Source organism: Acinonyx jubatus, chromosome B2 (genome assembly GCF_027475565.1).
Source record: "Acinonyx jubatus isolate Ajub_Pintada_27869175 chromosome B2, VMU_Ajub_asm_v1.0, whole genome shotgun sequence".
Classification (NCBI taxonomy): domain Eukaryota; kingdom Metazoa; phylum Chordata; class Mammalia; order Carnivora; family Felidae; genus Acinonyx; species Acinonyx jubatus.
The window spans coordinates 119,331,208-119,342,258 of record NC_069385.1 but is presented as its reverse complement, the minus strand read 5'-3'; the positions used below and the strand labels follow the sequence as shown (position 1 = coordinate 119,342,258).

At 50.2% G+C, this 11,051-nt stretch overlaps 2 protein-coding genes across 3 annotated transcripts in view; one reads left to right on the top strand and one right to left on the bottom strand.

The window, feature by feature from the left end:
* Positions 1–1,058: 1,058 nt before the first annotated feature.
* ZBTB12 (zinc finger and BTB domain containing 12) lies at positions 1,059–5,038 on the bottom strand. 2 transcript variants are annotated; one of them, XM_053223019.1, is made up of 2 exons: positions 4,904–5,038; positions 1,059–3,334 (listed from the first exon to the last, which is right to left on the bottom strand). In XM_053223019.1, exon 2 carries the CDS (start codon positions 3,312–3,314, stop codon positions 1,935–1,937), a length of 1,380 nt encoding a protein of 459 aa, XP_053078994.1. In that variant the 5' UTR covers positions 3,315–3,334; positions 4,904–5,038; the 3' UTR covers positions 1,059–1,934. The 2 variants fall into 2 exon arrangements, with proteins under 2 accessions (XP_053078994.1, XP_026913893.1); XM_027058092.2 differs by lacking the exon at positions 4,904–5,038 and adding an exon at positions 3,849–4,163.
* Positions 4,153–11,051, top strand: part of C2 (complement C2) — a 42,004-nt gene continuing 35,105 nt past the window's right edge. The window contains 2 exon segments of the mRNA XM_027058091.2: positions 4,153–4,230; positions 4,232–4,574. Of these exon segments, the coding sequence (XP_026913892.1) occupies positions 4,168–4,230; positions 4,232–4,574 (406 nt within the window). The 5' untranslated portion in view covers positions 4,153–4,167.

The window sequence follows — 11,051 nt, the reverse complement described above, 5'->3', positions numbered from 1 at the left end:
CTCCCAGCTTTCGGCTGCGGCTGTCTTTCCAATCTGGCCCGCGTATGCTTCTCCCGCCTCTGGGTGCTTTCTAGTTTGTGGGTCACCAGATAGAAGGGTCGGGCTCAGTTTTGGCCTTGCTTCCCTAACGAGCAAGGAGGGGGCAGTGGGGACGCGCGGACACCTTTACTTTCAACTGCTTCATGTCTCCTGGAGCAGCGTCCACTTTTGAAAACCTGGGGCTAAACGTCTGTTCTGTTTATGCCATACATGTTACTCCACCATGTGCACTAGCGATCTGGGTAAGACCCTAGAGGCCCGAGAGTCATTACTGCCTGGTGATACTACTGAGTAACTTTTTTCTTTTTTTGCCAAACACCTTATATACATAGGCACTGCGTGGGTCACAGCCCAACTAACAGTATGAATGATGTTACACCAATATATAACCTTGGTAGCATTATTTAGGGTACCATCCCTTGACGTATTACATTCTGGTCAAAGTCTGGAAAAACTGTGTGATTTCACACGCAGTATTTGATAGAAGCAGGTGGTTGGGGTATTGGGCACCTGAGGCCAATTCAAGGCCTTCTGGGAACTGTAGTTCTCTTTGCTTAAGAACTATTCCAGAGCTTTGTGGGAATTGTAGTCTTCCCCATACCCTAATCTGAACTGTTTTTTGTTTTGTTTGTTTTATTTAGCTTTCCCAAGGACATGAACCCTTCCTCAGATCATAAATGCCCAAACATTGGCTCCTGCTTAAAGTTTTGGTGGACACAATGATCACACATATAGCTCTTCCGTAGTGCAGATACGAAACTCTTCCAATAGAGGGGGAGATAGTGTGTTATCACCACTGCTAATTATGAAACATAAGTGTGAGCTATCTGCCAGATGCTGAGGTTGTAGAATTTGGAGGGTCCCCAGCCAGAGAAGCCCACTTGCACAATCCCCTTCTCTTCTCAAGTCTCCTTCACACATGAGGCCTACAGGAGTTGTGCGGAGTGTAGAGCAAATGGCATCAGAGAGAAGCTGTCTAGGGTGGGATAGTCATACACATGCAGTTGCCAGACAGAGTATAAAGAAAAAATAAAGTGTTTTTTTTTTTATTATTTTTTATTTTGTGGAAAACAAAAGCAGAAAAACTAAAACCCCAAACTCCAGAAAAAATCCTAAAAAATACGTTTTGTTTTCTTAAAAAATACTGTATAAGTCTCTACTCCTCTCCCTCCCTCCCCAAACAGACCTCCATGTATCCTTTCATCTAAGTGCCCTACCCCCCACCCCCACCACTGTTCATCCTTCTTGCTATTGTCCCCCACTTCATATCTACCCAGGACCCTTATCCCCATGTTCTCTTACCTGGCACCTGACATGGTTCTCCCTAGTTTTGGTGAGTCTTTACCCATAATCCCATTCCCCCAGCATGCAAGAACTGTCTCCCTACTTCCTTTTCTGGAATTCAATAATCCTTTCCCCCTACCACTCCCTCTCCCAAGGATCTATTCTATGCAGGAGCACATAAACTGCCTCCTGCCAAATTCCCTCCCAATTCCCACCCCCCCACCCCCCATCTCAAGATATATCAGAACCTCTCCCTGGGCAGCCTTAACCAGGAATAAAGCATTTTTGTCTTTTTTTTTTTTTCCTCATTCCATAAGACCCTTTCCCTCCCTCCACATATCCATGCACGTCTAAGAGAAGAAAATCTTTCTCTGGGAGCCCATATTCTCTTGGTCTTCTCAAAGAACCCTCTCCCTCTCCATTCTTTTTTTTCTGAAAAGGCAGGGGTCCTCTCTCCAAGAAATCTTCAGCCCCTCCCTCAGGATATATCCGCTCAGGTTCCCCACGTACCTGCCTGTTGCCGACCCTCCCACCCTCCTACCTATTCTCCTGGGCCAGGGAGCTCCCTTCAGCCCAGGGACCCCCGCCTCCTGGCCCCCGAGCCTGCCCCACTAGCGGATGAGGACGTTGATCTCTGCCACACTGGCCTCCAACACGTTCTCTGCCGTTGTCTTGCCATGCTGCTCCTTGAGGTGCCGCCTAATGGCAGGCTTGTGAGCGAAGCGCACGTCGCAGTAGGAGCAGCGATAGGGCCTCGCTCCAGAGTGTAGGTTGAGGTGGTCGTGCAGCGTGGACTTCTGTGTGAAGCACTTGCCGCAGATGCCACACGAGTGCGACTTGACGCCGCGGTGCACGTTCATGTGGCGGTTGAGGTTGCTGCTGTGGTTGAACTGCTTGCCGCAGCGTGGGCACATGAAGATGAAGTGCTGCGCCCGCATGTGGAAGACCAGCTTCTCCACGCCCTGGAACACTTCCGGGCACTTGGTGCACTTGATGTTCTTTAGGGGGTTTCCACTGGAAAAGCCCCCGGGCAGGGGTCCCCGGCTGCTCCCTGCCCCCAGGCTGCCCCCCGCCCCCCGGGCAGCCATGGCCACCGCTGCTGCCTCCACCAGGCCCGAGGTGGCCCCCACGCTGGCTCTGCCTCCAGGGATCAACAGCAAACCCTCCCCTTCTGCGTCCTCAGACAGGCTATAGCAGGCTTTCACTACACCCTGTGGTGGGGCCACAGTGCTGGGGGGCACGCTGCTCTGGGCCAGCTCCCCAAGGTGGCTGCCCACCGAGCCTCCGATGCTCAGGCCTCCTCCCAAACCTCCGGGAGGTTTGAGCCGGTGTGCCACCTCCAGGGCCGACTCCACTTTGACGATGCAGATGTCAGACACGTCCTCGTCCTCGTCCTCATCTTCTTCCTCGGCCTTCAGCTCCAGATCCTCATCCAGAGGGAACTCCAATTTCACAGGCCGTAGGAGTGGAGGGGGCAAAGGGGGTGGGGGTGGGGGCTTGGGGGCTGGCTTTGGGGTCCTAGCAGGAGGGAGCAGGGATTTGGTGGCACTGACACTGCTCACAAGGCTGGCATCGCTGACCCCATCCTCTTTGAGGCCTATTTTGGGCTCAATGAACTGGCTGAGGGCGTTCCTGCATTTCTCCACCACGTGCTCCATCTGCAGGTAAGAGGCAGCCGTCAGGTAGTTGACGATGTCCCTGACGGCGAATTCCAGAGCGCCGGTGTAGCAGGACAGGAGCAGGTCGGCCACGATGCGTGCACTGTGCATCAGTGAGACCTGCAGCTCAGAACTGGGGTTCAGTAGGAACTGGTCCCGCAGGAAAGGCGAGCAGGCGGCCAGGATGACCTTGTGGCCACGAAACTTGAGGCTGTCGGCCACAATTGTCACGTCGCAAAACCGCTCCTCTGCGCGGAGCTGGTTCATGTTCCGCAGGGTAGCGGCCTCGTGGCCCGGCAGCTGGAAGCGCAGGACTTCCACCCCAGAGGCCATTGTGGCGGGGGTGGGCAACCCTGGTTGGGAAGGAAACCGGTCAGAGACAAAGGTCTCTGGTTCGCCTAAGCCAAGGCTCCAGGCCCCTCGCTCCCATTCTTGCCCAGCATCCCAGCTTCAGATCTCCCAGTCTTCAGGCCCCTTCCTCAGTTTCCCCAGTCCCTGGGGAAGCGCTCTCCCTCCGAGAGAACGGAGGCGTGGTTCCCGGGGGCGGGGCAGCGGCGTCCACACCCCCCCCCCCCCACGCCGGACCGCCCGCGAGGATGGGGCGAGCCCGCGCGCCCAAGGGTAAGGCTGGAGAAACCTGGAGCAGAGGCCTGGGGCTCTGGGCTCCGGGGTGGCCCGGGCTGCAGCCTTTTCTCACCCCGCCCCCTTTCCCCGCTGCTTCATTCCTCCGCCCCCCCTTTGCACGTTTGCACGCGCCTTTCACGTCCTCCCCCCGCCGCCTGCACGCTTCGTGCACGCCCCCCCCACGTTCAGAGCTCCGTGGCACGCCCCCCCAGCCCCACGACCCTGAGTGCACGCGCCTCTCACCTGGCCCGGTTCCGCGCGCTGTTTTTTCCCCCCCTATCTCCCCCACCCCCCCAGGGTCGGCAGCGCCCCCAAACACGGGCAGAGCCTGGGCAGCGCGCAGGCGCGGGGGTGCACGAGGCGCGCGCGCGGGGCCAGCTCCGCGTGGGCGTAAGGAGGGAGGGGCGGGGGCGGCTCGTGCAGTGTGTTCCAGGCCCCGCGCGCCTCGGCGTCGGCGAGAACTCGGGGAGGAGGAAGAGGGGAGGGAATTAAAGGAGCAGGATTCGCCCCTTCCAGACCCCCCTTTCTTCACCAGCCCCCCCCCACGCGGTTAAAGGGCCGGATGGCCTGGCCTCCCCTTTGGCCGGTATTATTTGTCCGCCAGAGCGGAAATACGTTCCACACCCCCCCTTTCTCGCTCCCCCTCCTCTGTGCCTCCGGGCCCCGCGGCACGTCTGCGCGTGCGTGCCAAGAGCCGCGCGGAGGCCCGCTTGCTCGGGCCCGCCCCCCGTTCCCGGCTGCCTGGGGCGCCGTCCGCTCTGCGCCCCGCAGAGCGCGCCCCCGCCCGCGCTCCCCGCCAGCCCAGCTCCAGCAGACAGTGCTGCCACCTGCTCCCTGTGGTAGCGCTGCTCTGGCCCAGCTGTGCCGAGCAGGACAGGGTTGCAACCGCAGCCCTTCCCGGGAACCCAGACCGCGCCGCGGCTATCGGAGCTGTTGGTCGCTGTTGCCCACGCGTGCATCCTCTGTTTGGTATGTTCATAGTTTCTCCAGCCACACTTCAAGACTTTTTCAACTCTTCTGAAGTTAGTGACCACTCTAGCCCTCCTGGCCCAAAAGATTATTTAACTTCCTACTGAAACAATGCAGTGTTCTCAACTTTCCTTCGTCTCACAGTCGTGTAACATCACACCCACCGGACCTTCCCCTCCATTCTCAGAATTGATCCCACTTCTTGCCAAGGCAAACGTCTTCCACTTTTATGTATTGTCGATGACCTCGCCCATTTCACCCCTACTGTGTAATTAGCTCAAGTATTAATTTTTCTAATTATGCGATTATTTATGTCAGTGTGATTTTACCGTCTTTAATCTTTCCAACTGCAGCCGTCCTTCCAATCCCTTCCCTGCTCCTCCAAGGGACTGGCAAGGTTAGAGCTCCACCGCCTTAAACAAAACCTCCCATCAACTCTGCACCTCTCTCTTCTCTTTCTGTGTCACTCGCAAACTAACCTGCAGTCTCCACAGATTTACCAACAGCATTTATTAGCACCTCAAGGACTGCCCCCCTCTTTCTTGCACACTCACTTCCCTACCCATTGAAGTCCAGGTGAAAAAGCCTCTGCTTCCCACTGATTGGATTGGTTTATCACATACTCCAGGAGACTAGAGCATTTTTCTTAGCATCAATTCTGATGAAACTGCCTGTTATATAATGGGTTCGACCTCTGGCTTCCTTCATAGATCGTAAACTTCTTGATTGCAGGAATTATGTCATGGGTTATATTTTGCAAATAAAAGGTATGCAATAAATGACTGACTGCTGAAGTCATTCCTCTTCAGTTCAGCCAGCATCCACCCATAAAAAGTTTGTTCCTGACTTAAACTGAATTCCTGAACTCAAAGGGACACCCTTGAGTGGGAGAGTGGGGGCAGTGTTTAGGTGGTGCTTGACTCTGCCTTTCCCTTTTAAATTCTCTGCCTTTTATGCCTGCACTCAGTTCTCTTTATTCTAAAATGCCCTGTTTGTAGAACTCTCCTTTGTAGTCAGGCCATATGAATCTGAGAAAGAACTTTGGCTTTTGTGTCAGACACACCTAGGCTCAAAGCTATATTCCACTCCTTTTTTTTTTTTTAAGTTTATTTATTGAGAGAGAGAGAGGGAGGGAGGGAGGGAGGGAGAATCCCAAGCAGGCTCCACGCTGTCAGTGCAGAGCCTGATGCAGGGCTCAATCCCATGACCCTGGGATCATGACCTGAGCTAAGATCAAGAGTCACATGCTCAACCAACTGAGCCATTCAGGCGCCCCGAGGTATGTGTATTTTTTGTGTACATCTGGGGAAAGTGGTCTAGGACTAGCTAGCTCATGGCTTACAGCACCATTCTTGGTTACTGATGGAGGCAAACAGTGGTCTAGATAATCCCAAACAGGAAGAGTTACACATTTCTCTGAGACATTCCAAGTAGCTTTGGCAGTGGATGTACTTTTGCATTCTGCGTAGCCTAGACTGGAAAAATTTATATTCCTTGAGCTACCAGTAGGAAAGGAGGAGGGAAGTTAGTCTGGACTTTTAATCCATAGGCTTGTACAACTTTTCCTGTATAACAATAAAACCTCCAACTTCTTTTTCTTTCTTTGACCCACACTCAGCTCTTGCCCTCGCTGTAGGAACCCTGAGTCCTGCTCGGCTGCTACCTACCTCTCCTGTTGTCTGAGCTACTTCCAGGCCTGTGGTACCTGCCTCAGGCCTGCCGGTGTCCATGCAAATGACCCAATCCATACCCCAATTAAAAAACAAAAATGGTCCAGTGTATTTTATGTTTTCTTAGAATTACTTGCATGGTTCAGAATTCAAAAAGTGTATTTATTGAACAAGAAAGGGAATCAATACGAAATGGGGATTCCTTGCTTGATTATCAAGATAATACATTTGATATTCCTTTGGGAGAGCATTTTTACCTTGGTGGGGAATAAGGGCTCAGAGCACATGATCAAAAATCTTTCTATCACCTTGGGAATTTTGGCCAGTGAAACGGTTCAAGTAATAGCTCAACAAAAAGTAGAAACCCACCTTGACGAGATTAGAGGACAAGATATTTGGCTGCAACAGATTCCTACCGAAGTCCCAGGAACAAAATGGGATTGGTATTCTGGTCTGTTTTTCTGGATTCCTTAAGGAATTCGATCAATACCCTGGGCATTAACCCAAGCGGGATTATCTATCTTGGCTATTCTTTTAATGATTTATCTACTCATAAATGTGGCATGAGATGCTGCTCAAGGCAGCAAAAGCAGAAACTAATTAATGGTTGTCCAAAGCTTTGAAGTTAGGCCAGGCACCAGAGTACTTACAGTTAGGAGCAAAACACTTTCTTTTTTTTATTAAATTTTTAAATGTTTATTTATTTTTGAGAGACAGAGAGAGACAGCGTGAGCAGGGGAGGGGCAGAGAGAGAGGAAGACACAATCTGAAGCAGGTTCTAGGCTGTGAGCTGTCAGCACAGAGCCTGATGCGGGGCTCAAAATCACGGACCTCGAGATCATGACCTGAGCCGAAGTCGGTTGCTTAACCAACTAAGCCATTCAGATGCCCCAGGAGCAAAACACTTTCATTCCCTATGATCCTGACCTCCACCCCTCCTCAGCAGGAAGTAGCTAGAGCAGTCATTGTCCCTATCCCTCAAAGCTCCCTCAATTTAGACATAGCTGTCTCTGACCAGTCACGGAGCTCTTGGTTACTATTAAAGAAACCTGTAAACTTGCCTTAGGAAGTAACATCATGTTGCCTGCTGAGAAGTCTGTGGGGTGCTGTTCTGCCTGAGATGTCAAACATAACGTGCCACGTGTACAAGAAAAGAAATAATAATAGTTTGCAGCTTAGGAATAGTCATGGGATGTACAACTTCTGCCTTTGTACTCTAGAGATGATATCACTGAGCACAATCTGCTGAGAAGGTCTTGCAGTTCCAGGCCCCTAAAGAGGAACAGCCAAGCCCCTGCAGCAGAGCGACCACCTCACTGCACTCACACCAAAACCTGACAAGGAGATGCCGAGAGGGAGAAGATGGTCAAGAAAGGAAATATTACAGTCGATCAATTGGCATGATCCAAGACCCTAAGACCCTTACCCTGAACTTTTACCCTTTAAGAACCCCTGCTTGTAAGCCAACGGGGAATTTAGGACGTTAAGCACTAGCTCCCCATTCTCCTGGGTGCACCACACCAATAAATAGCCGATTTTTCTTCCTTCCAAAAACAAAGCCAAAACCCAAACCAAACCAACCCAAGCCAACTCCCCCAACAAAACAACCAACCAACTAAACAAATAAAACACCCCAAAGACCACAAATTCAAAAAGTGTAAAAGGGTACAGACTGCCCCACTCCCCACGAGGCCTCTGGGCATCTTGAGCATCTCCCCCTTTCTGTTACGTCCCCTCCTTCCCTTTCTCACATGCAGCACTCAGCTGCTCTGACTTTAGCGGCACCCTTCAGTTAGGTTCTGGGGGGGGGGATGCTTTATGTACCTGGAAGAGCCCCTTCCCCCACCACGATGCCCTTCCTACCTGCCCACTCTCCTGAGTCCCCTACCCCTCTCCTGATCAGTCCCCTTCTCTCAGCAGACTGGAGTGCTCTCCTTCACACCCCAAACATCCCTTTCTTCATTCATCCTTATTCCCCTTTCCTTAATGTCAGAGCCTGTTGAAAGCCCTCCCTTCCCTCCTATATCCCACTCTTAATCTTGCCTTCTGTTTCTTGCCCTCCTGGGCTTTATACTTGCCCCTTTACTTTAAACCCAGACAAATCTTTGCTGTCTTAAGAGAAAAAAATCTTTCTTCAGCTTGATCCCTCTCTTGGCTGCCACCACAGTCCACCCTCCCCTTCCCAGCGCAGCCAGCATTGCGATTGTTTACTCTCCTTGACTCGCTTCATGCTCATCCTCTCTCCTAAGAACCTGTATTGTGAAGACATTATACACATTGAAGAGCGTATAAAATGAGCACATATAAAGACAAATGAAAAAAATATTTGGGTATCTGACCGTAGCTTAAGAAATAAATTCCCAGGGGGCACCTGGGTGGGTCAGTTGGTTAAGCGTTTGACTCCTGATTTTGGCTCAGGTCATGATCTCCAGGTTCATGGGTTCCAGCCTGGAGTCTGGCTCTGCGCTGGTGAGGCGGAGCCTGCTTGGGATTCTCTCTCTCTCTCTCTCTGTCTCTCTCTCTGTCTCTCTGTCTCTTTCTCTCCCCCCTTCCCTGCTCTTGTTCTTTCTCTCTCTCTCAAAACAAACAAACAAACAAACAAACAAACAAACAGAAAGAAATTCCCAGGACCTTAGATGTCTCTTGGGTTCCACACTGACTGCATCCCTCTCCCTTCCTGCAGGGTGACCACTACTCTGAATTTCTCAAATATAGATCCATTTCTTGTCTTGAAATTTCCTTTGTGCACGTTGTAGGTGTTCCTAAATAGCATGCTGTTTAGCTTTGTGTGTTAGATCTTCACATAGATGGAATCGTAGTTTATGTGTTTTTTAACTCGTTCTGACTTTGTTGAGTTGTAATCTTCTTTCTTTTTTTTTAATTTTTTTTTATTAAAAAGATTTTTTTCAACGTTTTTATTTATTTTTGGGACAGAGAGAGACAGAGCATGAACGGGGGAGGGGCAGAGAGAGAGGGAGATACAGAATCGGAAACAGGCTCCAGGCTCCGAGCCATCAGCCCAGAGCCTGACGCGGGGCTCGAACTCACTCACGGACCACGAGATCGTGACCTGGCTGAAGTCGGACGCTTAACCGACTGTGCCACCCAGGTGCCCTGAGTTGTAATCTTCTTTCTATTGGGTGCTTACACCTAGTTAATCCTTTGTCCTGTTGATGAGCATTTGTGTTATTTAAATTGGTGGTTATTACTACAATGCTGCTGTGAGCCCTCTTTTAGTCTTTTCTGGGTATGACATGTAAGCTTCTCCAGGGCAGCAGGCTTCAAACTAGGAACGTGTATCCCTGTACTGCAAGAGGACTGTCCAGGGGGTAGGTGGACCTGGATAGATGTAAGGGAACCCTTCTCAGATCGGACTCTCCCAAAAGGGATAGGGGTGCTGATGGACCTGAAGAGGCCCCTGTGAAGGAGAAACACGTGTCCCTATCCCCTTGCCCAACTCTCCCTTACCACAGAAACTAGGCCCCAGGGGGAATCAGGAGGGTGAAAACACCAGGGCACCAAAAGGGACAATTCCAAAATCTATGTTGGTTCTGAGAAAGTGAGTGACCTAGTGACATCATTCTACAAGTCAGCTACTTTCTCTGTATTTCAACAAAGTTACATTATTATTTTATCCTTTTTATTATTGAGGTGAAATCTACATAACATACAATTAACCATTTTGAGGTGAAAAATTCAGTGGCATTTAGTACATTCACAGTGTTGTGCAACCCCAACTTCTATCCACTTTTGTCTCATTCCAAAACATTTTTATCACCCCAAAAGAAACCTTGTACCCATTAAACAGTTGCTTCCCTCCTTCCTCCAGCTTCCAGAAACCACCAATATGTGTTCTGTTTCTGTGGAATGATCTATTCTGGATATTTTGTATAAGTGGAATCCTACAGTATGTGGCCCTATGTCTGGCTTCTCTCACATGCATAATACCTTTTTTTTTTTTTTGGTATAATTTGGTTTTTTAAAAGTTTATTTTGAGAGAGAGAGAGAGAGCGCACGCGCATGTGAGCTGGGAATGGGAAGAGAGAAAGTGAGAGAGAAAATCCCAAGGAGATTCCACACTGTCAGTGCAGAGCCTGATGTGGGGCTTGAACTCATGAGCCATGAGATCATGACCTGAGCTAAAATCAAGAGTCAGACGCTTAACCAACTGAGGCACCCAGGCGCCCCTGGCATAATGCCTTTTGAGTTCATCCATGTTGTAGCATGTATCAGTACTTCATTCCTTTTTTTTTTTTTTATGTTTATTTATTTTTTAGACAGAGAGAGACAGAGCATGAGCAGGAGAGGGGCAGAGAGAGAGGGAGACACAGAACCAGAAGCAGGCTTCAGGCTCCGAGCTGTCAGCACAGAGCCCGATGCGGGGCTTGAACTCACAAACTGTGAGATCATGACCTGAGCTGAAGTTGGACGCTTAACCAACTGAGCCACTCAGGCGCCCCAGTACTTCATTCCTTTTTACGGCTGACTGATACTCCAGTATATGTATAGACCACAATTTGTTCATTCCTCTGTTGATGGACGTTTGGGCTGTTTCCACCTTTTGGTGATCATGGATAGTGCTGTTATGCACATGTATTTGTTGAGTGCCTGTTTTTAATTTTTTGGGGTATGTACCTAGGAGTTGAATTTCTAGGTAATATGGTAATTCTATGTATAGCTTTTGAGGAACCATCAAACAGTTTTCCACAGCTGTTGAATCATTTTATATTCCCACCAGCACATTGTATGACGGTTCCATTCTCTCCACATCCTAGGTGTCACTTCCTAGTGGGTGAAGTGGTATCTC